At 36.1% G+C, this 24,903-nt stretch overlaps 2 protein-coding genes across 5 annotated transcripts in view; one reads left to right on the plus strand and one right to left on the minus strand.

Annotated features, from left to right (window-relative positions):
• Positions 1-3,269, minus strand: part of ANGPT2 (angiopoietin 2) — a 44,303-nt gene extending 41,034 nt beyond the window's left edge. The window contains exon 1 of one of the 4 annotated variants that reach the window (XM_035543085.2): positions 2,277-3,269. In XM_035543085.2, the coding sequence (XP_035398978.1) occupies positions 2,277-2,561 (285 nt within the window). In that variant the 5' untranslated portion in view covers positions 2,562-3,269. The remainder of the gene's footprint in view (positions 1-2,276) is intronic. The other 3 variants (XM_035543087.2, XM_035543086.2, XM_035543088.2) reach the window with 3 other exon arrangements.
• MCPH1 (microcephalin 1) overlaps positions 1-24,903 on the plus strand; it is a 128,326-nt gene that overhangs the window by 88,190 nt on the left and 15,233 nt on the right. The window lies entirely within an intron of this gene.

Below are 24,903 nucleotides of genomic sequence, written 5' to 3' on the forward strand. Positions count from 1 at the left end.
TTAAAAAACAATCTTATATTACACTTTCAGTATAGTACAAAAACTAAGTGAACAATTTTTTCTGGCAAGCCTCGACAAATCTGGTGTTATATTTTGGTAAGTTGAAATATGAACCCAGGAATGTGTATTAGTGATCTTAAGAAATAAAAACCCAGCAAGTAAACTCAATAAGCAACGTTAAAGGTTATTGTTTGCTTTCCATCTTCACTTAGTAGACCAGGTGTCACTAGCAAAGCAAATCTGAGGAAAAGCTACTTTTGTTGGAGCCTCTTTGTGAACAAAACAGATGACATAAAGAGCAGGTGTCAAAATAGTGAAAAAAGCAAACAGAAGTTATTTTACAGGATGTTTAGCTGCGGAACGGCTAGAAAAAAAAATCAGTCTATTCTAAAGCATCTTACTTGGAAATCTTTGCTCAAATAAAATCCTTCTCTGTCTTGTAAAATAGAATCTGCCTTTTGATCCCCCAAAGAATTGGTTGGATATACTTATCCTATTCCTCTTGTAGCTGACTTCCCAGAGGCTGACAGGAAAAAGCATAGTTTTTACTAAATAAGGATACTGGAATTTGCTTACTGCTTTCTGTTTACCTGATGTCACTTATGATACTGTGTTTGCCTACTTAAGTGGCATTTAGCACTGGAGTGTTGTGTGTGATTTTACTATTTATGTTAGGAAATTGCTTACCAGCTGGGGAGATTAGGCTGTTTTACTTTGTGTGTTTTTCATCCTGCACTGCACATCTGTTAATGTTGGTCTTAACATTACAATAGAGAGCAGTGTAAATTAATAAATAGACAGATAAGCCCATATGTGGAGGGAAGTTTTGCCTGTGAGATTGAAAAAAAAAAAAAAAAGACTACTGATCTGACATTTTACCCAACACTTAAAAATGTGGGTGTCTCCATTAAGCATCCTAAGCCCACAAAGACAAATTTAACTGCCCACACTTCAGGCTTCAAGTGTGTGCATTTTGGATTTAAGCCTTAAGGTTCATTTTCAGGTAGATGAAAGCACTATTGTTTCTGCTTTGAAGTGTGGCTTCTGTTTCTCACGCAAATTCGCTAGCAGGTTTCTTTGATTCTATCATGCTAATTGTGTACCTCTGTAAATGATGGGAGAAGTGAACCCTAATGCAAAATGTTTTTGTAATAAAGCAGCCTTAGAATCAAAAAGTGGCTACTCATTGCAGATAATTATGAATTCTCTCCATTTGCAACAAATATTTCATTCTTAAATAAAGAAACCCTTTATGGCATCACTTGAACAATTGTTTCAAGTTCCTGTGTCAACTGCTCAGTTAAGCCCTCAAAATATTTACTGCTTAGAAGATAGGCATCTTGGTACAAGGCACAAATTTAGGATTATGATTTTATGATGCAATTAAACTATACTATTGCACCTTTTCAGGTGCCAGTCAAATAAAGTTTCGTTAAATCAAAATATATTGAATAGTGTAGCATTTAGGATCAAGTGAGTTCCTATAAAGATGTGGAATTGTGATCAGGTTTATTTTCTGGTAGTGTTAAGAATTTATGCAGTATGATTTTTTTCTGATGTTTCAGGTCTAATTATACACATGTTGCCACTTTGGCAATCAACATCATTTTCCTTCAGTTACAATGGAGTGCCATTACAGGAAGCTATGTGGCATCCAAAACACCTTTTCCAGAATATTTTTTTTCCATGAATATTTTATACTTGAGTGGAAGTGTTACAGGATGAGAAGGATATCCGCCAATGAACTTTCTTGAAGTTCTGTCACTTCACCAGGCTAACTTCACTCTAAGCCAGACTTGCAGTCTTCGCTTTGAATTACAACACTTTGTCAGCGTGGCTTACATATGCTAATTTCTCCATGCAAATTTCGAGATCATGTTTCAAATATATATTTTTAAGACCTGCCTCAGATAAAGGCATGTTCTATATTGTTTAAATAGAGATAAAATAGCCCCTGTCAGCTCATTATAAATTACAAGCTGGTTCTTTCATGTCAGAATTTTCAGACGTGCTTGCTGTCTGACTGCCTATGTAATCAGTATGTGTCCAAGCAATTCAAATGCAATGACAAACTTTGAAGCACAAGCTCTGCAGAACAGTGAAGTTATCTGTTCCTTGCTAGTCTATAAAATTGTGATCTCAGACTGTGAAACAACTTGTGGAATAGAAAAGCAATTCAGAAAGCTAGTTTAGATCGTGCGTTTTATGAACTTTAAAAAATAAATAGGTAATGAGATATTATAAACGTAATTTTTAGGATGGAAATATTATCCTACCTTCATTAGCCACTGGGTGTTGTTTTCCATGATGTTTTCAAGTAGTTGCAGTCTTTGAACTGAATCATCATAGTCTAGAGGTGCGTCCCTCTGCACGGCGTTGGAGACGTAAGAGCTGGAAGATCGGCAGTTGTCTGTCTCGGGCAAGAGGAAGGTGTAGCTGCACGACCCGTGCTGAACCTGGTACTGCTTCTTGCCGATAGTCTCCATGCTTTTACTGAAGGAGTTGTATCCCGAAGCCAGGAAAATGCTGCAGCTCCAAGTGAAGTAAACAGTCAGCTGCATTTTAATTCCTTCGGCCAGTCAGCAGATCCGGAGCGCCTTGGTGTGCTGACAGGAGCCCAGATTGAGGTTAACCTGTACAGAAATTCAGTGCTCTGCTGCCATGTGTCGTCTGAACGAGGGCTGGACTTTCTGGCCGTCCCAGTCCCACGCCGTCCTCCCCCCAGTCGTGCCCTCAGCTGTCAGATGCACAAAGGAAGAACAGTCCCACCGTGGCTGCAGGCTCTGCCTTCCTTTCCCCCCAAAAAGCCTCAACGCTTCCTTCTGCTCGGCTTCGTCCTGATTTTACCGCTTGGCAAACGAATCAATCACTCTCCTTTCCTTATATGATAAGTTGATAAGGGAAGGCAGACATGTGGAGAGCTCCGCTCCTCCCTCCCGAGCTGCTATCTGCCCACGGGGGGGTCTCTCGCCCTCGGAATAAAAGGCGAGCGCGCAGCCCAGCGTGGGATGTCGGAGAGCCCTTGGGGAGGAGCGGCTGTTACGGGACCCCTGCGCGTCCCCGCAGCAGCAGCAGCTCTCATTAAGAATTTCCTAGGCTGAGAAATCAGTTCCGATCGCCTCCAACTATGTTTGCGGAGGGAGCTTGTAAACTCTTTGCAGTGGCGATCATTTTTAAAACGCTGTCAAATAGTTAAAAAAAAAAAAAAAAAAAAAAAAAAGTTCCTGTGCTTGTTTGTTCTTCTTAAAGGATTTTTTTTTTGATACACTGAACCAAGATGTAATTTAGCTTGTGGTTTATATGTTGTGTAATTACAGAGAAAGACACTCTCCTAGGCATGCAAAAGCAGGCTTGGGCACATCCTTGCAAAGAGAACAAGAGAGGGGTTTTAATTAAAAGTTTTCAGTCAAATGCAGCCTCTGTACTTTACTGAATCTCTGACCTGAATAATCATTTCTAATCATTTCAAGAACTAAATGTTTTCAAGCCTTTTTTTTTTTAATTTGGCTATATTAAACAGCTAACTCTGAAAGTGATAATATTAACAACAGCTGCAAATCAAAAGTCAGCTGGGACTGAAAAATGAACAACTTTACAGAGCAAGTAGAAGTCAGGCACTCAGGATGTGGCATGGGCGAAGAGCAGTTATTCTGTCAGCTTTTGCTAGCCCCTTTCTGGGCCCTCGGAAGAGGGAAATACCTGGAAAAGGTGAGGGAAAATCTCATAAAGTAAATATTTGGCTGTATGAAAAGGCTGTAAAAAGGAGCTTCTCCTTCCTTCCCACTCCTACTGATCTTGAAAAAGCAGAAAATTACTAACCAATTTACCAAACCCTGGGAAAGAGCTGATTCCACTGAAATTTTAGAGGAATTCACTTTCTCTGTTGCAGAAAATGGCTTCATTGATTCCTGAAGAGAAACTGCCTGAAAGTTCTTCTAGGTTTGGGTTTGGAAGCTGTAAATTTTTCATAATTAAAATAAACAAAGGGAATGCCACACTAGGCCAGCTAACACGGACTAGAGACCAAAATTCCTATTATATGAGGAAAATCCCTGTGTGCCTCATGATCTCTTAGGACAGACTTTCCTATATAACGTGCTATGTTTTATTTAGTGTATGAATGTATGAATTACTTTTTATGTCATGAAAATTGTGTTCAGGGGTTGTCAAAAACTGTTGTAGCAGCTAAAATGCATTTGCTTACATTGCTGGAAGTTGTTGGGATTTCTTTATGTAACATGTTGTTACCTCTGGAAAGGGCAATCTCTAAAATTCAATTCTGGAGAGTCCCAGGAAGGCTTGACTTAGAGTTGGACTGTGACCTGTGCAACCAATTTGCCAGATTTGCTTCCTGTGAGGTGTTCATCTGCCATCCTTCATCCTTCCAGCCAGTGGAAATGGAGGGAGAAGTTTGGAGTCTGACTATATCAGTCAAGAATATTTTCCACAAAATGTAGATATTTGTAGGGTTTGGCATAAAAAGTAGACATTTCCCATCCATTCCACTTCCTGTTGCAACAGCAAAGCAAATTAATGCAACAGGTACCTGCAAAGATTCAAAACCTTTGTGCATAGTCATGTCCACTTTTCAGTACATTGAAATTTTTGAAAGAATGTTTAATTCCATGTGTTTAATGGTCTTTTGCACGTTGAAAACCTTTTGCAGGTTGAGAAACTTGCTCTTATGCAATGGAGACAGATTTATGGATTAGATTTATACAGTAGACTCCTTGAAGCATTTCTAGGTATCTAGCCAGACGTTCAAATTTGTTATTGTCTTTAATTCCAATACTTTTTATTATTTTTTAAGTTAAATGAGAGTTTCCTGTTATGACTTGTTTTTAACTGTCCTTAAATGGGTCCGTTCCCTGCTTTCTTTTCCTCTCACAGCTAGCCCAAGGAATATGGGGCCTGCACAAGAGTAGTGCTGAAAATAGGAATATTCCAGTCCTGAAAGCTGGATGAGGAGAATGAATGAATGAGGAGAACTGGAAGATAATCTGAATTTTTCTGCTTATATTGTCATGGTGTTTTTAATCCCTTAGTGAGATATTAAAGGAAAAAATGAGACTCATCAGTGTAGTCTCTTAGAAGTTTTCTTTTTAATTATTACACCTCTATTCAAGGGACTGTACATATAAGAGACAAGATTTAAGGGATACTGACAAACTGTTACACAGGATTTCCATGAGAAGCTTGATGAGATCAATAGTTTTTGAGTTGCTATCAAGTTTGCCATCCGTGTGTCGCGCTGGTGAGTCACATCACCAGCCTAATCTTGCAGCTCAGTTTTGCTGGGTTTTTAAGGAGAGACTGGCATGTCTCTAAAGGTTTAGTCTGGAGCCTGTTTTCCTTTTGGAAAGGCCAGTACATGACCCTGGGAGGCCCTTGAGCAGTAATGGGGCCAGGAACAAAACTGAACTTGGAGGCTGCCTGCAAAGCTTGCTGTATCTTGGACCTCCACTAGGGAGAACTGTGGTTGTATGAATACTGGAGAGAGAAATCAGTTTACCTTTTACGTTTTTTGTTTTGTCTTGTTTTGAATGAATGAATGAGTGGCCAGTTGCTACGGCAGCTGTCAGCACTTCAGGGAAAAAGTATGGAAAGTGCAGGTATTCCTGTGTGAAATGCCAGCAAATGCCTGGTGGAAGACCCATACCGGCACAGCAGGAATCGCCAGTTGTGCTGTGCTTCTCATCCAGCTCTTTAAGCAACACCCCGAGGTACGCTGTAGTAATGTTTTCCCCAACTTCTCCTTGACACTTCCTGGCTGTAGTGGCAATAGCTGAAATACAACCCCCAACATGCACATATTCGCACACATAACCGAGGGAGGATTTTGCTGTTTCCCCATCTGGGTCTGATGGACTCATACTGCTTTAATGAAGTGCTCTTTCCCACTGCCCAGGCAAGTTAGTAAGTGTTCACCTTGCCAACAAAATAAATATATGTCACTTTAACCCTTCACTACGGGATAGTGCTCTATTTGGTGCATCTTCTCGAGCATTTGTTTGTGATCCTTCACCCTTTCCATCCCTTTGGGAGCAGCTTTCCCAGCTGTGGAGGAGGAAGTGGTCTTCTCTGCCTCCCCAGGGACTCAAAACCAGGCAGAGTTCAGGGGGAAAGAAAGTAGTAACGGCTAAATTTAGAAAACTGGTGTGAAAAGTAAGGCAAGTTAAATACATTTTCATCCTTGAATACTGAGGAGGAGGAAGGAAGATGCTTGAATACAGCCTTTTTACAGAGCCTCAGAGGCATAATAACAAGTCTTCTTGCAGGGCAGGGCTTATTCCAGAAAAGCTGAATGACAGAGAAGATCTGTCTCCTGTCAATTATGAAAAGAAACATCTCATTCTTAGCCATGTCGAAGTAGGAAGGAATGTAAATCATTTGGCATGGAATCTTATATATGCCAGTATGAAATTCAGTAAAAAGTTATAATTCAGACCAGTTGCTTCATCTCAGTATCTTTTTTTAATGTTCATCATTTTCTTCGTCTTTTATTTGTGCTGAAGATATGGAGTGGCATGTTTGCATTCATGATACATTTATTCTGCAAAATGAAATATCGATGTTTAATCTGGGATTTCCTGCTTGCGTTATAGCTGAGTGTATATAGTATTTGACATAAAATAGCAAATAGTGGCTTGGTATATTTAAAGTACAAATTAGAGCTTTCCCTTTTTAGAAAGAAGATACTCACTCTACAGAACTCACCTTATAAGAAGTGATGAAGTGTATATTTTGTCAAAACTAAACATTTAGAACGTTTTGCCAGATGTGTTTTAGGCAATTGCTTTTTCTGGGAAACAGCGAATTCCCTTACTCAGCCAACCCTGCTTTTATTCCATACAGCATATGACTAAGCTGCTTTGAGAGAGATGCCTGAATACCACTAACATTATCTTTCCAATTATCATTTTACTTACAGCTGCACAGCTTCTGTTTGACAGGCAAATGCAGAGATCTTGTGAGACCTCTGATAGAAAAGGAAGTAAAAAATAAAAAATAAAAATGGATGTAATATAAGAAAATGTTGACTTTAGGCTATATCTGCAGACTTTGCCACCTAAAACATCTGAGGTGTTGATTTAGTAGATAAGCAAGTTCTCATTTCAGCAGTTTTCATGTTTTAGCAAGAGAAAAAAATACATAACAAAATATGTGTAAAATAAAAGCACAACAATGAGAACAAGCATTTTTGGTGCTACATTCTTATAGGGATATTTGATCTACATATAAAACTGAAAATGTGTGAGAATGTAGAACTGCAAAATCAAATCTGAGATTAAAAAAAAATCTGAAACTTGGAATAAATTAATAAAATATTTTATATATTCCTGGTATTTACATTCCTTACATTTTAACACTCAATATTAAGTCCCCACCTTTGGTTTCTGGTACTTTAATGTTAGTTTATGGTAGTTCTGTTTGTTGGCTTCAAAATATTTTCTTTCACTGGGAGTATTTTAACATAGTTCTCAGGAACAAATGTCAACAAGGACAAGACTCGTGAACTCGTAACTTAAAAAACAGGGAACAGTATCTTGAACCCTACTAGATTTTCAGCCTGCTAAAAATCTTATCTGCTTTGAGATCTTAAACTCTTTGAACGAGACAAGTGCCGGATTATTATGTTTTCCATTAAGCCAAAACATATTGTTTTTAGCAAGGCCCATAATTCAGTTCTTTAGTACTTTTAAAATTAACAGTAATATCTTACAAATCTTTTCTCCTCTCCCCACCACTTGCCTATTATTCTTTTTTATTGCATCAGACCTTTTTCACTGGTCTCTCATTACTTGTTTAACAAAATTTCAGGATTCCACTCACTTTATCAGCTGCTGATTATTTCTAATCATTCAGAACATCTGTTGTAACATCTTGTGAATTCATAGTCATCTCTCTGTTCGGTCTCTGATGTTCTTCCATGTCTCCTTTGAGTGCCCTTCCTTACAAAGGGAGATCATTTACCCCGTAATTCTCATATTGTACTTTTTCTTTTGAAGGGACAAGAGGTCAGTAATCTAATCCACTGAAAATTTCAGTTATCACTGTCTTGGTGACTCAGTCTGTTTCCATCTGGCCTTGAAACAGGGCCAGATGTTTCAAAATCCAATCTATTATTTCAGTAAATTATATTTTTCCTAGATGCTACACCATTAGTTGAAGTGTGAATTGGCCAAAACTAGGATTTATATCTACCCTTGGAAATGCTTGCTTGCTAGCCCCATATTCTCTTTTGCAGTTGATACTGCCAACACTCTTCAATTTACTGAATCTATAATCTGCAAGTTATCTTTATATCCCTTTGTTACTTTGGTATTTTATTCTCTCCCTTTTTTGATTCTACACTTTCATGAATGTCTATAAAATTCTTATGCTGATCGTCATCATCAACACATTGAATTTTGTAATATGTTCTGTTTGGCTCCTCAATAACATTTGAAATGTGACTTGTTTATGAAGCTTATTATATTAGTTCTGCCCCTTTTAGTAAATAATACTCAACCTTATTTTCATAATACTTGTTCGACAACTGTCAGAGGTTCACTTATCTACTTAATTGCCTCAAATTTGTTTCCATTTTTGAAAGCTATAAGTGCAGCATCTCTTCAACCAAATAAGCCAGCTTCATTGCTTACTTCACAGACACTCACCGGACTAACTTTCTTGGACTGTCTTGATTACACTTGGGATGTCTCTTCTCAGTTAACCTGACATTTAATGTGACCATATTTTCCATTTATAGACTTATTTTGATATTCCACTTTTGTTACATAACATCTGCTCAGGGCTTTTTGAGATCATATTTGAGATCATATTAACATTAAAATAATTCATAGTTTTATACATATGCATACTTAAATCTGCATGTATGTATACACTTAGGATGCTGTAGATGCCACCACACATAAAATATATTTGGTCTTGTTAATTTAGTTTGGAACTTTGTGGTATCTCATCTTAAACAACAACAACATGAATGTATATTTTTTGAAATTTATGTCCTTATGACTTCCACATTCCAGAACTTTCTTAAATGCAAAACGCTTTTTATTTTTTACTATTTCATTAGTTTTATAGTGATTTTCTTTATCATTCCAAATTTTCAAGGGATATCTAAAGTACAGTGTACAAATACCTATATAACTGTAATCTATACAAATAATCTGTGCAGATATCTAAGAAGGTTCTCACAACACATTAATGAAGTTTGTATTCATAGCATAGATGGTAGTTTTTCTTACTGTGAACATTTTTTTAATAATGAATGTTATTTTAATCTTTAAAAGATGAATCACCCACATACTGAAGTAGGAAGTGAGTCCCATGATTATGAAGAATAGTTGCTATACGTCCTTCCTCCTTAATATTTTTATATTGTTTGGCTATAGCGCCCGAAGGCTTTGTTCGTTCTCCTCAGAGTTATGTGATGACAGCAAATTTTAGCTGGTAACAAGTGTAATTACATCTTAAAGTTGAATAGCATGAGTACAAAATTAACATGGAAATTTCAGCTAATGTCAAGGATCTCACAACTGGACTGCTGAATAACTTCGACAGTTGTGCCTTGTCTATCCCCCATACTGGGCAAAGTATAGTACAGCACTTGTTTAAAGAGGTTACCATCAGTTTGAAACTGAATGAAAAAGCTTCTGTGCTAGTGTGTAGAAACTAGTTCTACTAAGTCCTTTAAAACCTGTTTTTAAAAATTGTTTCTGTAGCACATACTCATTTACTCTTCTTTATTGGATTGTATGTGAAAAGATTAACAGAGATATTCATACTCCTTATGCTCATGTACTGTTTACATGCTAATTTGAAAACTTTTTAGTTGTAGTTTTGCATATTTGGACACTTTAAAGCTAGAATCTTTATGCAAGGTTTTGACTTTTGCTGTGTTATGTGAGTGTTGAATTATGTTGATGTGGAAAGGCAGTAGGCTGTGAAAGAATCCAGAAAGCTTTCAGAAAATGAGAAATCTGTCTTACTGACATTTTAAAGAAAAATGTATATGCCATTTGTTTAAAGGAATGTATTTTTAAAATGTCTAAGCAGTTGACGGTAATCTTGCCTTCCAAATAACCTTAGTCCTTGTGATTTAAACCTTTCTTCTGTAAGCAGTCATTCAGGTTAGTGGAAGGTTCCCACCTCTGGTAACAGCGCACTTCATTGATAAAAACAGCATGTCATACTTCCGAAGAGCATGTTCAAGATTCTGAATTCAAAGATAAACTGATGTCAAAGAGAGAATGAAAAGGAAGTGAGAAACTGTATAAGAGGAATAAACAAAGCTTTCACAGAGAGAGAGGACATTTATGGCAACAGTAAGGTACCTAGTTCCTGACATCTGTTTCCCTCAAGAAAAAAAATACAGTACATATGCTAACCTTTTTATGGAGAGTGCAAGAAAAATATTTGCAGCGTATTTTCATATATTCATATTTGTTGAACTGTATTATGGATATGTAATTTGGAGAGGATAGAGCAGCTGCATACTATTTTTGCACTCCATAAAGATAAATCAATTCTTCAATTCTAATAAACATAGTCCAGTAATAGTTCTAAAAACAGTACCAAGCCTCTTGCTGATTCTGCACCAAAAACTGGGGGTTCTTTTCATCATTGGTATCACTGCTGCACAAGCACAGGAAGGTAATATAAGCATGCTCTTTTTTTTTTTTTTTTTTTTTTTGTTTTCCCCTTGTTAGTTAGGCATCAGAACCTGTGATGGAACAGAAGAAAGATTACCTGCACACTGATACCAAGAGTAGGGCTCCTTTGTGGACTACTTATCTCCACATGGTAGGAGTGAATCTCCTACTGCTGGGTAAATATTAACGTAAGTACCCTACTGGCTGAGTAACAGCCTGTTCTTTATCTCTCCAAATAAATCATCGGCCGGAAAGATAATCCTCCATCTCCAGTGGAATGTGCACAGAAGATCAAATCTCTTATGAGTACCCTATCATTTAAATGGTATTTTTTCTTGAAATATAAGCTAAATAGAAAGTCCTTTACTGCCCTTTTACTTTATAGAAATCCGATTTTTTACTGAGTAGTTTCACTATGTAGAGAAAATTCAAATATTTGAAAAAATCTTTATTTGTTCCCACTAGAAATACATGTAAATGAAATTCAGTGGTGGTCACTGGTGATGTCTGTAGTGTCTGAAAATGAGTTCACATTCAGGCTAGCCATAGCCAAACTCTTAACATGTATTTATGAATATTATCAGTTAGTTCAGTCTTCACTTCCTAACTTAAGGATAAACTTGATTATAGAAGATCTGTATCTTCTCACTTGATTCTTAAGTCAATATGTTCAGTCAAATCTGTGATTGAATTCTATTCTAAATAACAAATAAGTCTTCATCTTTACTGTAAAATGACGTATTAGATGTTGTTACTGCTTCAGATGTAGCCTGTGGGATGTTATTAACAGCAATGTCCAGTGGACAGCATTTTTCTTAAACATTAATAACTTCAAATCTGATCCATAAAATTAATAGACAGCTGATGTTCTACTAATTTCTGTCTTCCATTGCTTGTTGACTACTCAAGTATCATTTTTAAGAATAAAAATGTTTGCATTAAATTTAAAATATTTACTTGATGATGACAAGACAATTAGAAGAATCTCTCTTAAATCAGCCAGCAGTTTCCTTTTCTATCAGTGATCATTGTATCCTTGAGTAAGGTGTCAAGGTGGGATTCTTTGATTAAATGTAAACATCAAATCACCCAAGGCTTCGTTGCAGAGCCAGAGATATTTCTTTATTGATCATAAGGAGAATGACTCTTGAGTAACAAGCTCAGGTGAAAGCATCTGAAGTTAGGTGAGATGAATGACATGCAGGTCACATTACAAGAGCTGGCCTCATGCTTATTATAAAAACCTTGTTGTGGACTGCGTAGGAAAGACAAGAGCCTTTTACAAACCACTTTTCTACAAAAGATGATGAGAAATTAGTTTTAAATCGCCTGATTTCTTTTCTATTGCTAAAATTTCCAGTTTGACTTATTGAAGAAGTGATGGTTGTTCCAGTTTTGAGATGTGTCCCATTGTCTCAACTTGTTTTTATTAGTATATTATCACCCTTTTTTTTTTTAATTTTCTTACAATTTTCAGACTATTATATCCCAGCTTTATTGTTTTGACTCTCATCTCTTTCAGCACTTGAACTATGACTTGATTAAAAAGCAGACCATAAAGAAATTGGGTCTAACTGCATTATTCATAATTCTTTCAAGTTTTTCAAGGTTAAGAGCATTATACCTTTGGTAAATGTCAGCTGAAATGTTTAAACAGTGCCTGTTCCAGAACCCGCTTGCAACCCTCCCTAACAGATGGCGAGAAGGGATGGGCTAGCAAAGGACTGAGTTTTCAGGCAGCTGTGCGGTATTCCAGGCAGGACTACTGCACGCAGGGAAATAGTTAGGAGTTATGGCTTATACTTCATTTTAATTTCATACCAAGTACAAAAATATTTTCAGAGGCTAAGATCTATTAGTCTGTAGAAAAGCCTCTCATGAGAAGTGATGGAATCCCCACTGCATGAGTAATTTAATATGGTTTGCCAAAACACTGAAATATGTAAAGGAAAATCCTATACTGGCAGCAGTAAGAATTAGGTGACATAATAAGCTTTTTCATCTTTAATTTCTCTCATTAAACCACATCACTTTGTTGAAAGAAAGAAAAATGTTTATGTTGGACCTCCATGTGAAAAATATCCCTCTTCAGATAAAAATATAATTAATATATTTGAAATAATTCTTCCATTTTCTCACAGTCATGAAATTAAAACCATCAGCCAAAAGTTAATGCCTGCAAACTGATAAGCACAGCTTATTAGCACTATTAGCAGCAGAGGTTTAATATTGGAAATTACTGTGGTTTAAATTTCATTGCAATAGCGGAACAACTGCATTTTATGTTATTAATTCTAGTGATTAAATTTAAGAGAATATAGTTAATCCTATTACTAAAATACTGAGTGGGATTGTGTTTCATGGAGTATTGCTTCCCACAAGTGAACCTGCTTGACTAATAGAAATTTGCAACCAAATTATTCTCAGGTATTAGTTGCTTAATTGCTACTTTTGTTTTCAGGTTTAAGAAAAATACTTATTTAAATGTTTACAATAAATAATGTAAAAAATGTGCTTCACAGAGATTATCAACATAACAATCCATAAAGTTTACATTAAAATCAGACTGCTGATGGTTTTCATTAACTTGAAACAGATTCTTTTCTGCCTTTTAAAACCTCTATTTTCTTCTATGTGAAGCAGGCTCCCTTGTATTCAGATTTTTTACCTCACCAGTTCTGCAGTACAGTGGAGAAAAACTGCACTCACCTACATCTCACCTAACTTTGCTGGTGCACAGTTTTAGCCTGCAGTACACCCAATAAAGAAAAATAGCACATACTTTTAAGACAGAGCTTTCAATAAACTGAGAGCCTGGAGGACAGAGGAAAAGGTGATGCTTTAAGGGCAACCTGTGGGCCTCTCATTTAGAAGGCTTTTCTAGTATCAGGCAGAAGCTTTTTCTGAGGTGTGTGGTGTGCACTGTGGTTAGGAGCTGCTGAAGTAGACAAAACGTGGGTCTGGTCTCCATTACTGTAATTTGCAAATACCCTGTGTCTGCTCAAAGAGGATGGCCCAAGGCTTTTCAAGCTGTTAATGACATGAACAGTAGCCAAGAACTGTCTTTATTTGAAACAGCAGTGTATTTTAAAAGTAAGCTAGAATGTGTGAATCCTCAACCAGTTGCCATTTGCATGAAATTTACACAGTGAGAATTTTTCTTTAAAGAAACAGATTTCTCACCAAACGCTCACTTGACTAGTTAAACAACTGGAAGTCTTTTCAAGAGGTATCACTACTACTTAAGATATTGCTTTTCACAGATGGTCCAAACAAGAACCAGGCTGTAGAGTAAATGACACTTGATTCACTCCCATTGATTTCTCAGTGTTCATGAATTCATTAATTGTTCATTCATTAAACCCCATATCTTTGCTGGCTCTTTCATGTCAGAATGAGGCATTCATTTCCAGAAAATTAGATGGCAGATGGTGTAGTAAGTACTGCCCCTTATTAAAACCGGGGGGTTGAAGTAATTTAAATTAATAGAAGACCAGCAGAAATGAAGATATATAAGATCAGAAATAAAGGAAGAAAAGTGTCTTATCTATTTTTTGTTTGTTTGTTTTGTTTTGTTTTCCCTAGTTATTTTTCTCTCATTAAAAGTAGGAAGTGGCATTGTAAGTCCTTAATACTAAATGTTGAAATTCGGGACAGCTGCAGGCTGTTCAGACTGTTTAACAGCTCTGCATATGAATGTCAAGTACACTGAGGTTGGTACTGTGTCTGCTATGTTATACATGCATGTTTCATCCATGGAAGCACTGCATTATTTTTCCAGTTTACTAGGACTGGTTTCTGGGAAAATAAGTGGAAAGCCATGCCCCATACACTTTTCATGTGAGACACAAGACTTGATGGGGTAATAAAGGACATCTCCTGTTAGTTAACAAAGGACGTCTGCCAAGCCTGCAGAAAGAAAAGATACAGGCCAGAGAACAGAACCAGAGAATAAGTGATTACTGTGATTACTGTGATAAGTGATTACTGTACCCTTTTTCTGTTTTTAATGTTTATATTCCACTCTGGTCTCAGCTGTTCTAGTCAATCTTTAACAATGTCTCTGAGCTGAATGTGGTGTCTAGATCCTGTATCTAGAATAGATGTATTCTCTACTTTCTAGTCTATCAAATGTTTTCTGGTTAAAACTTTAAAACGTTTTTAATTGTCATAAGTGAATGACAGTCAGATTTGCAAAGATAACACACAACATACATCAAAACTTATTAGGCTTCGAGTCTTCCAAAAATCCTGGTATGTGTCCCTTTGCATCTCTAGGTAACAAATGTCTCTCTGATTCATAAACATGGATAAATATATGAGCCTGTTAATACCTTATGTGCATGAATACTTCAGGTTATGTTTGAAAGCTTAACTGTAGCTATTATAACTTTTCTCAACAGTTTTGGGGTAAAAAACAAGTGTTACCTTCTTTTGGGGTGCAAAAACAGTGCAAAAAAACCTTGGCTGTTCTGCTCTGTTAAGTCCTAGATTTTGAACTAATGAGATAAAGTAAAAATGATGGCTTAGATTTAAGGAAAATAATATTTTTTTCCCATGGCTAAAGAAGCATAAAAATGTTACTCTGCAAGGCATCAGTAGAAGACGACAAAATAATAAAAATGGTAATTTTGTTTTAGCACGATTTTGGAAGACAGAATCTTGATCTCTGAGTAGTTCAATTCACAATCCTGAACACGTGAACTCTACAGGAATCCTCACTGAAAGACCTTTCTTTCACATTTTTAAAATTGATGATGTAAAAGCTGATAATATTTTATATATCTGACTTTGCCCTTGAGTGTTTTTCCTTGTATCTATTCATATATCTAAGACATATCAGCCCCTCTTTATTGGCGTGCATGTGTTTATTGTACATAATGAAAAGCAAGTCCTCTCAGTACAGCTACATCCAAATATGACTCAAGACCTTTGAAAACTTCAGTTTCATCTGGAATTGGGTGCCCTGCCTTCAGGAGCACTGAAGGAGGATTGCAGTTACAGTCACTATAGTTGTTCAGCAAGTTTCCTGGTTTACCAGGAAAGCTTAGCTGAATAACACTTGGTAGCTAAAACTCACTGTAGTGGCTTCCAGCGGACATTTTATAATATGCAAGTTAGTGCACATGCACTTTTTCCAAGCGGTTTGACTCACAATCATTAGGAATCCTGAAGACTTTTTACCTCTATTTGTCATATTTTAAGTAATACGTAAGTTACTACATCTGCCATGGTCTCACTTTAAATACTGATTCAAAGATTATTTCATCAGGCTACTTTTTGCGAGTCACACACTGCTTGTCTGTCTCATATTCTCTTGCTGTTAGTCTGTCTGCATTGTATCTGTGCAACTCAGAATAATCCCCATATTCATTTGATTCACTGCTGCAGACAAGAAAAAACTTTCATATATTCAGGATGAGAATGCAAATTACTATTTTTATTTAATAAAGACAGATTGTTGAGCCTGGCACTAATTTTATCCTTTATTACCAATGAAGACATGAGAACTTCAAGTACATCCTGCTTCCATACCAGGGAAATTGGCTCAAAGTGAAAGGAGGAAGACATAGTTTTTTGTGGATTGTGTCCTTTAAATGTTAGTTTACAAAGACATTCTGAGTCAAAAGGCCAATTTTATCCAAGCAATGTTTTTTAAGATGTATGTAGCATATTCAGACAAGACAGCTGGAACAAAACAGTTTCAGAAACCTGTTAGACTTTATATATGCAGCCGATGATTGCTCAGGAACCCACTTTGGGAAAGCTGCACACCTACCTGCGTGGCTTCCCTGGCTAATGGACTTGATTTATGTATGTGAGCACTTGATCATGTCCTGTAACGATTTACATGTGTCACACCAGCTAGTTCTGTTTTAGCTACGTATCTAATCTTCCATGATAAAAATCAGCGTCTGTCATTCCTTTTTGCCACTTTCTTGTCCTTGCTTCCAGCATTATGGATGTGCAGATCTCACTAATAGAATCCTGATGTACTGCTGCACTTTGGTTACAAAAAAACTTTTTATTGGTTATTTTGCTTGTAATGTTAGTATATGCCACCAGTTTTCTCCCTGCGTTTGACTAGTCTGGGCAGCATGGAAATGAAAAATGAGTGAATGCGAAGTTTTTGCTAAATGAAGGCACCAAGTGTTGACAGGATGGCTGATTCCAACCCAGAATTTTCTCTGCATATAAACACAGAATACATTTCATAAACCAAAGCTGCAGTCTTTGTTTGTTTGCTGTTTGGTTTTATTCCAAGTGTCTTGAGAGATGACCCTTAAAAGAAAAGAAATACTAGGATGTGTTTCCATAAACTTGTATGAGAAATAGTGTGATAACAAGTCACCAGAAAAGCGTGCAAAATTTGGAGTGAGGAAGCTGAAATTAATGTAGAGAGATTCAAAAGAACAGACTTGGGCCGAGTGTTCTTTGCAGCCAATATTCATTGCTAGGAAGAAATTAAGGTTTGTATTGTCCTACTGATAGAGTTCTGATAGATTTCTGGCTTGCTGTAATTGTAACACATCCTATTTCTATATTGTTTTCTGAACCTTGCACTTCTAGAAAGTCAGGGTTTGGAGAAGCTGTGTAGAAGTTGTATAATCATTTAAAAACAGAAGTTTTATTTTGGTCTTTTTTCCACAGTAGCAAAAGCCTGGTTAAGGTTATGTGCCTTTGTCTATTTGTTCTCTTCTGGTGATGTTGCACTGTGATTGTGTTTGCCTGTATGATTCATTACAAGCCTGCTGGCAGATGGTCACGTACACTTTGCAATAATGCTTGATACTAATAATAATCAGCTTTCAGCTTTTATTTTTTTTCCTAGGGTAAACTGATGGTAATATATCCTAATTCCTAGGATATGTCTGTTTTCAGCCAGTGCTGTCTAAATACTTTTATCCTTCAGTAAAAACAGTTTCTGTGTTTATGCTCAACATCTATGAGTGAAAGGTAAATTGTTTGTATGGATGGTAGTGACAGAAGACTTAGTATTTCACCTTTCTTATAGGAACAACATGAAAGAGTAATTTTTTCATGACAGTATATGGTAGAAATTTTCTTGGCTCTTGCATATGAATGATTTTTTGTTGGTTAAGCCGTTGGAGCCCCACAGGGGCTATGTAGCTAAAGCTTCAGAAATCCTGCTTTGTCTCACATGATCCCCACACTTGTTATGTAGAAGGAAATTGTTTATGTACGTTTTATTGCATAACAATAAATCAGGCTTATAGGAAATGTTTATCAGTAATGGTCAGAATGCTGTCAGTCCAAAACACATTCCATTTATTCAAATGTTGAAATTATAAAGCACTACTTCTGTGTAGAGCAGTAAAATGTGTATATCAAGCAGCATTGTTTTACAAAAGGAAAAAAATTTGTTGAATTATGTGCTCCTACCATTATAATATGACACAGATAGATTTCATTATTCTTTTAATACCAAGAGTAATGTATTTAACCATAGTTCTAGATGGAAGTGCTGAAGAAGCCACAATATGGTGGAAGTTTGTGGAAACTATTTATAACTGTCTTTATGATCGAAAAGGAAAATTTCTAGTCTAGCAATTTTAGTAGAGACAGCTGCTGTGGTGCTCTTGGTGGTTTTTGTTTATCATAATGGTAGTACACTATATCCAGGCAATAAAATTAGTTGTAAATCTGACTCCCTTAAAACACAATGTCATGTAATGGTTCCATCAAAAATGAATCTTAGTAGTTCAATTAAAGTTTCCTTATTTTTAACAAATTCCTTGTTCCATGCTTTCATTTAGTCATAAGCAACAGGATGTACTGCAACTCTACTTATGTTCTTGCAAAAGCCTATGACGCTGAAGTCCATGGCACAGTCTCTACAGTGTAGGATCATGGCCTACAGACCCAATAAGATATTTTTTCTGAATGTAATTCTCAGTTACAGGGCAAAGAAATTCTTATTCATCTCCAGAGAGCAGTAGAAAGTACATTTTAGCTGATACAGCTTCTATTTTCAGACTCTTTCATAAATGTGTCTAAGGTATGGTGTTAAATGCTGTGCTCTGTCTTCCAGAAATTGAGGTTAAAATAATTCACAGCTAATATGAAAAAAATGCTACATGAACCTGTGCCAACTTCTGTCCTTCTAGTCCTGGTTTCACAGATATAAGAGTTGTAATAAGCACCTTGATTCCTAACTCTCATACCTTTGATCCAACCACATGAAAACAAAAATTGTTTGTTATAAAATTTATTCATAAGATAGTTGCAGAATCAAATTCCATCTTCAACAGATTTATTTTGCATTGTTTGTGTTTTACCGGGCTTGTGTGTGTATGTATGTATATATAGACATACTTCTGTTCTTGTTCTTACTGCTTTGTGATTTATTATGTGTTGATGAGATTCTGTTGTAGACCTTGGAGGCTTTTCCAAAGACAAGAAGTTCTACTGTCATGTTTTTCTTATAATGATTTATGTCTTGTATATTGAAGTTATTTTTCAGAACTATTTAAAAGATTGTCTAAATTCATGATTTTTAAAAACACTGCTATTTAATAGTTGCCTAAATATGGTCCCAGAGGCTGTAATCAAAAACGGGCCTCACTATTAGAAAGGTAGACTTTCGTCATTATTTTTCACTGAACATAAAACAGGACTCCGCATCCTAGTGCATTATACAAATCCAAAACAAAAGATAGTGTCTGCCCCAATGACCTTTTGATCTAAGGAAGAATGTTCCCATCCTTCTTTTTTTTTTGTTGTTGTTCCTGACCAGTCTGAAAGGTCACACTTTATCCATATCCCGTTTTACCAAACTTATTTGTAGTCCTGAAGCATTATCAACTTAATTTCAAGTGGAAGACTCTGGCAATAGTTGACACAAGGGATTTCTACCTGCGGAACTGATTCCAGGCAGATTTTGCTGACCTTCAAAAGGCTTTGCTGCATGGAATGACTATTTTTAAAGCTATTGTAGGGAGAGACTTTTAATGGGAGTATGTTTGCCTGAGGGAGGGGATTTTTATGGGTAGTCTGAAAGGGGCTGAATTTTGTTGGCTGTTTTAAGAGTATCTGTTAATTAGTACCTTTTAAAGTAATAAGTTTTGCAGAATCCAGAGAAAACATGTAAAATTTTTATTTAATGTTAATTTCCTAAAATCAAAGGAAATGCACATTTAAGAATCAATTTAAGAGGTACCTTTTCAGTTAAAACTGAAAAACTTCAGAAGTCTATCAAAAGTTTTGCCTAGCCTCAGACATTGCTCTGTGATTCGAGGTAAGTTTCAAGTTCCTGAAAGAGCTGCAGTTTCAACACAAAGCAAGGTCAAACTCTTTAGGTTTTATTGAGTAGTAGTGTTGAAATTCTGGGTTTAGTCCAACATGAAGGATGTAAACAACCCTGTGTACGTTGATTAAAATGTTTTGAGCAAAACTTTGTCGTTTGAAATTATATGCCTGGGTTGATTGTGGTTTAGAAGAAAAAAAAAAAGGAACAGCACAAACTAAAGTGCTGTTTTTCCCATTCCATTGAGTTTTCAGTATGGCTTAGCACAAGTTTATAGAACAAAATATGTGTTTTCTTGAAGTGGTAACACAGTGTGATTCTGACACATACTCAGTGCTGTGTGGATTGGACCAGTTGCTGCTTACTTATGTAGGAGATGTATCATTTCATTTGACATGTAATTAGACAAAGCAGGAGAAGCATTCTGCCTTTTCTGGGATCATTTGTCAAATTTATGATTTTTTTCAAGATTAACTGGACTATTTCTAGTTTCATGCTGTCTTTGAAGAATGTTGAAGATGTGGTGTTGGCTATTTCCCTTATCAGAAGTCTTCAGCACTTTCTACTGTCTTCAACCATTTACAGGGCCTGCTTTTTCTATGGCATTCCAGATTTGTCTAGCATGCAACCCTAACTAGGTGACTGTGTTTGCCTGACAATTTATCTGTGATTTATAAGCAAAAGAAGCAGTGCTTCATGAAGATACAATGTGCACATGGACACTTTTTAGTAATATCCAAAATGGAATGTGTGTAATTACACAGCTTCTGGTTTAATGCCATTTTCACATTTGAACTTCTGTCTTGGTGAGTCAGCACTTCCAGTTTCAAGGTTAAATAAATTTAGGAAAGAAACCACATATGTTGTAATATTTGGGCCATATTGTACTTAACCAGATAATTATGTTGTGTTTGTAGGTATGCTGTTTAACTTTCCTGTGCAAGTTGTCTTTCTCATGGCATTTGCAAATTGAGTAGAAAGAGACCTTTGGTCTGTTACCTAAATCTTAACAAAAACTGAAAATTAAGGAAAGAGGGCACTGTAAATGATTTTTATAGCTCTGGCTTCATAGATCTTGCTGAGGTAAACACAGGATCATTTCTGTTTGGAAAAAAAAAAAAAAAGATTTTCAAATGGTATTTTGTGATCTAGCAAGTTATGATAATAGGTGAAAATTGCTGTACAGAATGGTATATTTCAAGTTTTCTAGTGTTCTAAAAATGTTTTTGAATCACTTCACATATGTTGTTATGTTTGTATGGCATTAGGGGAATTGATTATTGCCTTTAATAGCTTTGATGAGGCACTATTAGTGAAAACCCTGTTACCTGTTTTTCATCTCAGACAACTGCATGCCATAATTAGGTGTACTTCAAAAGCCAAATTAAACTGAATGAAAGAAGTAACCAGTAAGGATGTTCTCTTGAGCATTCATTCTTACCATGATGAATGATGCTTGTTTTTCTCTTCTCTTTAATTAGAATGTTTCTACATTTGCCAAAGAAAATGTTGGAATGCAGACAAAAACTGAAATTATAGGAACAGGGCTTGATGTAATAGCTTATTTGTAAAGGAAACACAACTTGTTTGGTATTTTATTGAAACAGGAAGTTCAGAACCTCAGTACACAGAAGTACAACAAATTCTCAGGTGCTAGTTGAGTCATCTGTTGTTGGAAGTAGTCTCATAGAAGGCTTCCCCTTGATTTAGTTTTAATCTTCAATTAACAAAGGGAAGGAAATTACATACAGATTTAGTTTTAGATTATGTGCAAAGGTCTGTGGCTTTTTAGCTGTCACCCTGATGTGCATGCTTTGTGAGTATGACATTCGTACAACTGGATTGTGTCTGAGTGAATATATTCAGCGTTTAATGAGCATAAAAATTCTGATGTATTTCATTTATGAAAAAATGTAAAGCTTGCTTAATCAAAATACTCTTGATTTTTCTCCCTCTAATCATCTCCTACTTGATTTCAGCTTTACAGCAAACTGTAGAAGTAATCATCTGTGATAAGGTGATAAATGATAAAACCAGTAGGTTTAAGTTTAGTATTTATTATTTATTTTTTAATTGCCATATTTGTTTGTAATAATAGGTCTGGTATACAGCAGAAAAGAGCATGGTGATACCATGTAGTTTTGTTTAGCTGTGAAATCTTCAAAAAGGCACTTGGGAATTTGCATGTGTATTTTCTCTGTAGAAGGCAGCTTTTTCCCTTCTTCAAAGGTCTGTATCACACTGGCCTTCTTTGATTGAGAATGACTTTATTGAATTCCCTCCAAATCCCATCATCATTGTTCCTCTGTTTAACCCAGAAGTACTCCAGTACTGTAAAGTGAATTCTCCTTTCCTCCACCAGTGGCCTGAGTAATGTAGCTCTCTCCATACTTGTCCATCAGGTAAGGACAAGTGCATTAGCACTTTAATCAGAAATAATGTTTTAATGAAGAAATTCATGGGTAACATTAGGACTATCATGTCAGCTCCTAAATTATAAAGTTAATATAACTTTAAAACAAAAATAGATGCATGGTTCAGTGAGTTTGCAGGACATTTATAAATCTTTGCGTTATGCAGTGCTAGCTAGATTAAATTCTTTTTCTCCATCTTTTTCTCCATCTCCATACACTCCACCTAAGTAGTGTGTATAATTTAGTATAGTGCACATGCATGCAAACAATAGCTTCTACCATCATGGTAGTTTGCATTGTTACAGGACTAAAGCTGTATTCCTGTGATGCCCACCTTATTCCAACTGTTTTTACTGGGAATTCTGGACTGGGATAGAGCCATAGGCAGTAAATATTTATTTACAATATTTTACTTTAAAAAAAATAAAAATAAAGTGTATGTTCTTCTGTGGGGATGGGGAGGAATTCTTGAGTGTTTGTCTTCTATCTAAGCTATCGAGTTGTTTGACTAGAAAATAACTTCAGTAATTTTGTTTGAGTCTTCCTGTGCTTTAGGGTATTTATCCTGCATCTAAGCTCAAAAATCCAGTTGCTCATAGTTTATATACAGTACTTGCTGAGTATTTTTTGGTCTGAATTGTTACAGCTTGCTTGTGCAATGACAACCTCTTGAAAAGGCTTTCTGCTCTTACTGAAGCACTTCAGATAAAATCAGATAGGCTAAAAAGCAGTAGTCTCTCTGTCCAGCCTAATTCTTAGATGAAGAACAGTAAGAATATAGGAAAGGAACTCGGAGGACAGGGTCAGCTCTCTGACCCTACAAACTTTGCTCAGCTACCATAAGAAGTCACTGAAAGTCCACTACCATAATAAGTCTGTCTAGTTCTCTGTTTTTAACCGTGTCATAGCTGGCAATCTCAATTTTAAAACAAAAGCAAATTTCATAGGGAATTTATAAAAACATTTCTAATAATAATAATGATGATTACATTTGCAGTGAACAGAAAGTAGACCTTTCTGTGCAGAGAAAATAAACTGTGTCAGGTACTGCGGCTCTACCCTACTAACTTTCATAACACTGAAATTATTCTGTGTTCTCAACATAGTTCCTTATCCCTCAGCTATAGACAACAATATCACAACTTGCTGACAAAATATAGTCAAAAAGTCCTTTCTTTGGTAATCATACATTTATTGCCATGCTAAAATGTTCAAGAGTTCATTAAAGGAATCTTCAAATAGAACATGTGTCACTTTCTGTAGTGTCCTTCCTTCAGTACCTATGAAGAAAGTGGTGCTCTCAAAAAAGATCTTTTCTTGAGTTCTTTTCATTTGAAAAGCACCTGGTCAGATATTTAAACACTGTTTTCAGCTGTGTGTGCTGGCAGCTCTATTAGTGCTGGAGGGTAAAGTGTCTTTGCTTTCCATACTTCCCATGGGATCTTTTCGTCTAACATGACACAATTAGACAAAGCAGAGATGTTATTACACACAGGTAATTATTGCTGCCATGGAGGAGCAATTATTGCTGCTGATCAGGGAAGCTGTAGACCAGAAGGAATGGTGATCATAGTTCTATCAGGAATTTCTAAAAGCTGCCCAAAGCTGTTATATTATTTGCAACGTGCAGAATTCCATACGTTGCACTGATTTGTTTGATGCCAAGTAATCTTTTGAATGAGTTTATTTTAGTAGTTCTTAGACAACTTTAAAGGTGTTTCTCTGTTAATATTGGTGTAATTTCAACTGAGCTTTTAGTTTGTATTTTAAAAAACAAGCATTCCCTGCTACTTTTCATTGCAGTGCGTGTGTCTCACTCTAAATACAGAGAATTCCATACAACTTCTGAAAGTGATTCTTAGGGCTTCTGCTGTGCTCAGTCATCACCAGACATCTTTTTTAAACAATGTAAGAAAAAAAAAACAACAAAAAAATCAGCTTTTATTAATTCACTGCTTTTTCATTATTAGATGTCCTGTTATGTTGTAATAGATTGGCTGCTGAACAGAAGCATTTTATATTTTTGTTAATGAGGGAATACTTCAGGCTGCCCTACTTAGATGGTACTGTTTTCCTCTGTTGATACTTAAAAAAATAAATAAAAAGAACAAGAAACTTTTTTAAAAACTAATTTGCTGATGCCTATTTTTTTAAAGCCAAGTCTGTCTTATTTGTCTCGCTGAACCATATCAAAAAAAGATTGAGAAAAGTCAATCCTAAGAAATTTGAAGGAAAATGAACTGATCATGTTCAAGCTTTGACATATTTCATAAAGCTGTTGAAAAGCAAGCCATGAAAGCCAGATTTATGAGCTTTTTTAAAGTTATTTGTAGATTCCCAAGACGATTGTGTTCCCATCACTTACTGTAGCCTTTAAAACTCAAATGACGCTTAAAAATATTCATGTTTGGCACACACTGAGTTACTGCTGGGCGTTGCAATGGCATTCAGCTAAAACTGAAGAGTAGAGAGAAGAATGTACTCTGCCTTTGCTTCAGTCATTTCAGTCAGTTGAGGTAGAGCAAAAGGACTCACATAATCTTATTTTAAAGATAAAACAAGG

The sequence above is a fragment of the Cygnus atratus genome, chromosome 3, assembly GCF_013377495.2.
Source record: "Cygnus atratus isolate AKBS03 ecotype Queensland, Australia chromosome 3, CAtr_DNAZoo_HiC_assembly, whole genome shotgun sequence".
Lineage (NCBI taxonomy): Eukaryota > Metazoa > Chordata > Aves > Anseriformes > Anatidae > Cygnus > Cygnus atratus.